The 3,786-nt window shown below is 38.2% G+C and overlaps 1 protein-coding gene across 1 annotated transcript; it reads left to right on the top strand.

The window, feature by feature from the left end:
- Nucleotides 1–1,380: 1,380 nt before the first annotated feature.
- LOC143471367 (uncharacterized) lies at nucleotides 1,381–2,799 on the top strand. Its single transcript, XM_076969828.1, has one exon. The coding sequence runs from the start codon at nucleotides 1,381–1,383 to the stop codon at nucleotides 2,797–2,799; it is 1,419 nt and encodes a 472-aa protein (XP_076825943.1).
- The last annotated feature ends 987 nt before the right edge of the window (nucleotides 2,800–3,786 follow it).

The following is a 3,786-nucleotide window of genomic DNA, read 5'->3' as shown; positions in this document are numbered from 1 at the left end:
GACAGATTTTACCTGTCAAAATATCTCCAAGCAACAGAAATTAGCCAGCAACCGTCTCATTTGACAGACCACGAAAAAATAACAATAAACTTAAATGTCGCCGCCCCTCCTCCTAGAGGTATCGGCCTCTGGAAGAATAATACGCAAACTTATGCAGATAAAGAATTCCTCGAAGTTTTAGAATGCAAATGGAAACAATGGTGCACGCTGCAAGAATATTTATATAAAACCCCCAGTGATTGGTGGACGGACACCAAACGTAGGTTAAAAGCATTAATTGTGGAATTTACAAAAGGCCGACACGCTGAAAGAAAAATGTATGAAGATTACTTAGTGACTAATTTGAAATCCGCACAAAATCGACTCGGTGACAACCCGGCCAACCACTGTAAATACATTGAAGCGAAACGAGAACTAAGAAATTATAGAAAGAAACGAATTTATGAATCGATCTTAAAAAACAGAGAAAGTAAAGAAAAAATTGGCTCACGGGAATTTTTTGCACATTTTAATAAAAAACGTTCACAAACATATATCGAAGAAATATATGACAAAAACGGCTTGCCCACCAGCGTACCGGGAGAAATGCTACGAACCACTAAAAATTATTATACCAAGTTATACTCGTCAAGAAAAACAGATGTAGAAATACAAGATTTGTTCATTTCGAGCAATCTGCGCCATATTTCGCACGAAAGTGCTCTAAAATTAGATTGTGAAATAAGCAATGCCGAAATCCAAAACGTTGTGAAGACTCTTGCAAATGGGAAATCGCCCGGGCCGGACGGACTAAGCGGTGAATTTTATAAAACCTGTTGGAATATAATAGGTGACAAAATGAGCGAAATCTTTAAACACTGGTTTAAAGAGAAAAAAATCCCCAAAGAAATTAAGAAAGGTGCCATCACTCTAATTTATAAAAAAGGCGATGATGCAGACCTAGACAACTACCGACCAATTACCCTGTTAAATTTAGACTACAAAATATATACAAAAATACTGGCAAATAGAATAAGGGAAACTCTCAAAGAAGTGATACATGAGCATCAGTACGCCACAAAAGGTAAACAATTATCAGAAGCCACGATCCTTTTAAGAGATTTACATGAAAATGCGAAAAGAAAAATGCAAAACCTGTATTTTTTATCCCTTGATTTTAAAAAAGCCTTCGATTCAATAGAACATAATTGGTTAATGAGAGTTTTGACTGAAATGCGGTTCCCAGAAACACTATGTGCATGCATAAGAGATCTGTATAGCGATAGCGTCGCGAAAATAATTTTAAACGGACACCTGTCAAAAGATTTTAAATTGAACCGAGGCGTGAGACAAGGAGACCCCTTAAGCCTGCACTTGTTTTTAATAGCGGTAGAGCCTTTAATGTCTAAGCTCAATGAGACTGGATATATCAAAGGTCCTCAGTTAAGCGACAGAAAAGAAGTAAAATGCGTAAATTACGCTGACGACACAACGTTGTGTCTTAAAAACCCTGCTGATATCCATCTCGCGCTCGATTTAGTCGACAGATTTTCAAAGGCATCTGGCTTAACCTTAAATGAAGCTAAAACCAAAGGATTAGCTGTGAATCAGCCGGTAGACAACCCACTCTTGCCCAAACTATCCTGGACAAACACAAGTATAGAGTTATTGGGATATGAAATCGGAAACGTTATAGAACGCCAACAATGGGAAAACTTAATTCCAAGGGTAAAAGAGCAACTAAAAAGTTTGAGCACAAACTATGCCACCTATGAAGCTAAAGCAGTTTTATTAAAATCAAAAATCCTGCCAGTAATTACTCAGGTTGCCAAAACATACCCTCCAGATCGAGATATAATTGGGAAATTAAATAATCATGTTCTGCAATACGTGCAAGGCAAAGAAAGAGTTGTTTCCATCGATATTTTACAACGCAATAAGTTAGAAGGCGGCTACCGAATGCCAAACATACAAGTCTACGCCGATCTGACTTATGTCAAATCTATACAAAAGTATTGCCTCGGCAGGGTAATGAACGAACCAATGTCAACACATGATAGATATGTGGAGTACCAATTAGGACACGTTTTAGCTAATGTACTTGATGTTCAAAAACTAAACAATATCCCGCACATCGCACAACCAAGTCCCTATTATTGGAAAATCCGGGAAATTGTTGAAAAATACAAACTAAGTAAAGTTGATTTAGCCAGTCCAAAATTAGGAAACACGTATAGACGAATAATCAAAGAAAGCACTCCAGAAACGCAGTCGAGTGAAAAAAACCGAGTTAAATGGACTAGGATTCATAACCCGTTTTTACCAAATTATTTGAAAACCTTCAACTACAGATGCGCGTGGAATCTACTACCCTTTAGGGGAAAATGCGGTATTTTCCAAATTAACTCTGATACATCGTGCGCATTTTGCGGCATTGGTCCAGATACCGACTACCACACTTTCCGAAAATGCGAAAAGATAAAGCGACTTTGGGTTACAGTAAAAATGTTTGCGCAAAAATTCGCCAACCTCAACCCGGCTATGACAAAAGTCGAAGACTTGGAAAGTTTTAACTTTAAACGGATCGAAAACGAAATAACGGACCAGACTTTGAGCACATTAATCACCATGGTTAAACACCAATTATGGAAAAGTAGGAACAAATTTATATATGAGAACAAATCTCCTCCACCCCTTGACAAATTGGTGACAAGCATAGACCGGGCCTTTAAATACAGAATAAATCAAATGGTAGAAGGTGGGAGGCTCGAATTGCGTTTGGACCCCGCTTTTAAATTGAATGATTTAATGCCACCGTAATCTTGTAAACTCAATCGTAGTTCAATTTGTGCTGTATATTGTCTTTACATCGCTATGCTCGTGCCTTTAAAGTTTTTTCGACTATGTATATATTTTGTCAAGCATTGCCGCATGGCACATAAACAAATGGTGTTTTTCGTAATTGATTGCGATCATGTTGCTATGTGTGATTATAAAAAGTGAAGGTGGGTCACCTTTGGTATCAATTTGAAAATCATGAACCGAAAAGCTATACTGTTCAAATAATTGTTTTTCGTGTGTTTTCATATTTTGCTCCGTGTATTTTTTGTTTGTTTTTTTCATTATTTGCGTGTTAAGAATTAGCGTGCAAATAAACAAACCAATTGGCTCTTCTTTTATCTTCAAATCAATCTAAAGCAGTGCGAAAAGCTTTACGTCCCGTATGCACCAGCAGTCTTGTCGTGTATCGAACCCCAGTCGTTAAGGATGTCATTGTAAGTATCATCCGCGTCCGCATGTCTCGTTCAGTCCGATGGACCCTCTGACGGCTCGACACTTTGCTGCCGGTGACTGTTCCGGCCAGCGCTTTGCTTTTCGTGTCTTTCCACCTAGATATTATTTCCCATAACTTCCTCTAAGCTCCGTGCCGTCGTCAACTGCAAAGCTTGCCAAAGTCAGTACTGAAGATGACTTTAAAACAAAAGCAAGTTAGTTTGATGACATTCTACATATTCTCGAGGTAAGTTGAAAGTAGGAGGCTCTGGCTTCATGTTTTCTCAACGAAAAACAGCAACTAAATTGCAGCTGACACAGTTATGGAGTCTGCAGTGTTTTGCTCCCTTAGGAAAGCGCAATAAAAAAAATTATCAAGACGTGGGAAAAGAGCACAATATCTTACGATTCTTCCTTTCATACGTGGTTTACCTTTATGTGGAATATTAGTTTTGTTGGTAATATTGTTATTAAAACCCATTAGCCAGCAAAAGTTCTGTCCCCTAGTGGCGGTCCCATTAAATAAACCTAGCA

The sequence above is a fragment of the Clavelina lepadiformis genome, chromosome 9 (assembly GCF_947623445.1).
Source record: "Clavelina lepadiformis chromosome 9, kaClaLepa1.1, whole genome shotgun sequence".
NCBI classification, from domain to species: domain Eukaryota; kingdom Metazoa; phylum Chordata; class Ascidiacea; order Aplousobranchia; family Clavelinidae; genus Clavelina; species Clavelina lepadiformis.
Note: the sequence above shows the minus strand (reverse complement) of the source record. Positions and strands in the feature narration are given on the sequence as shown.

Bases quoted from the DNA above. Each gene is read 5' to 3' on its own strand.
- LOC143471367 (XM_076969828.1), top strand. From the start codon at position 1,381: ATGTCTAAGCTCAATGAGACTGGATATATCAAAGGTCCTCAGTTAAGC.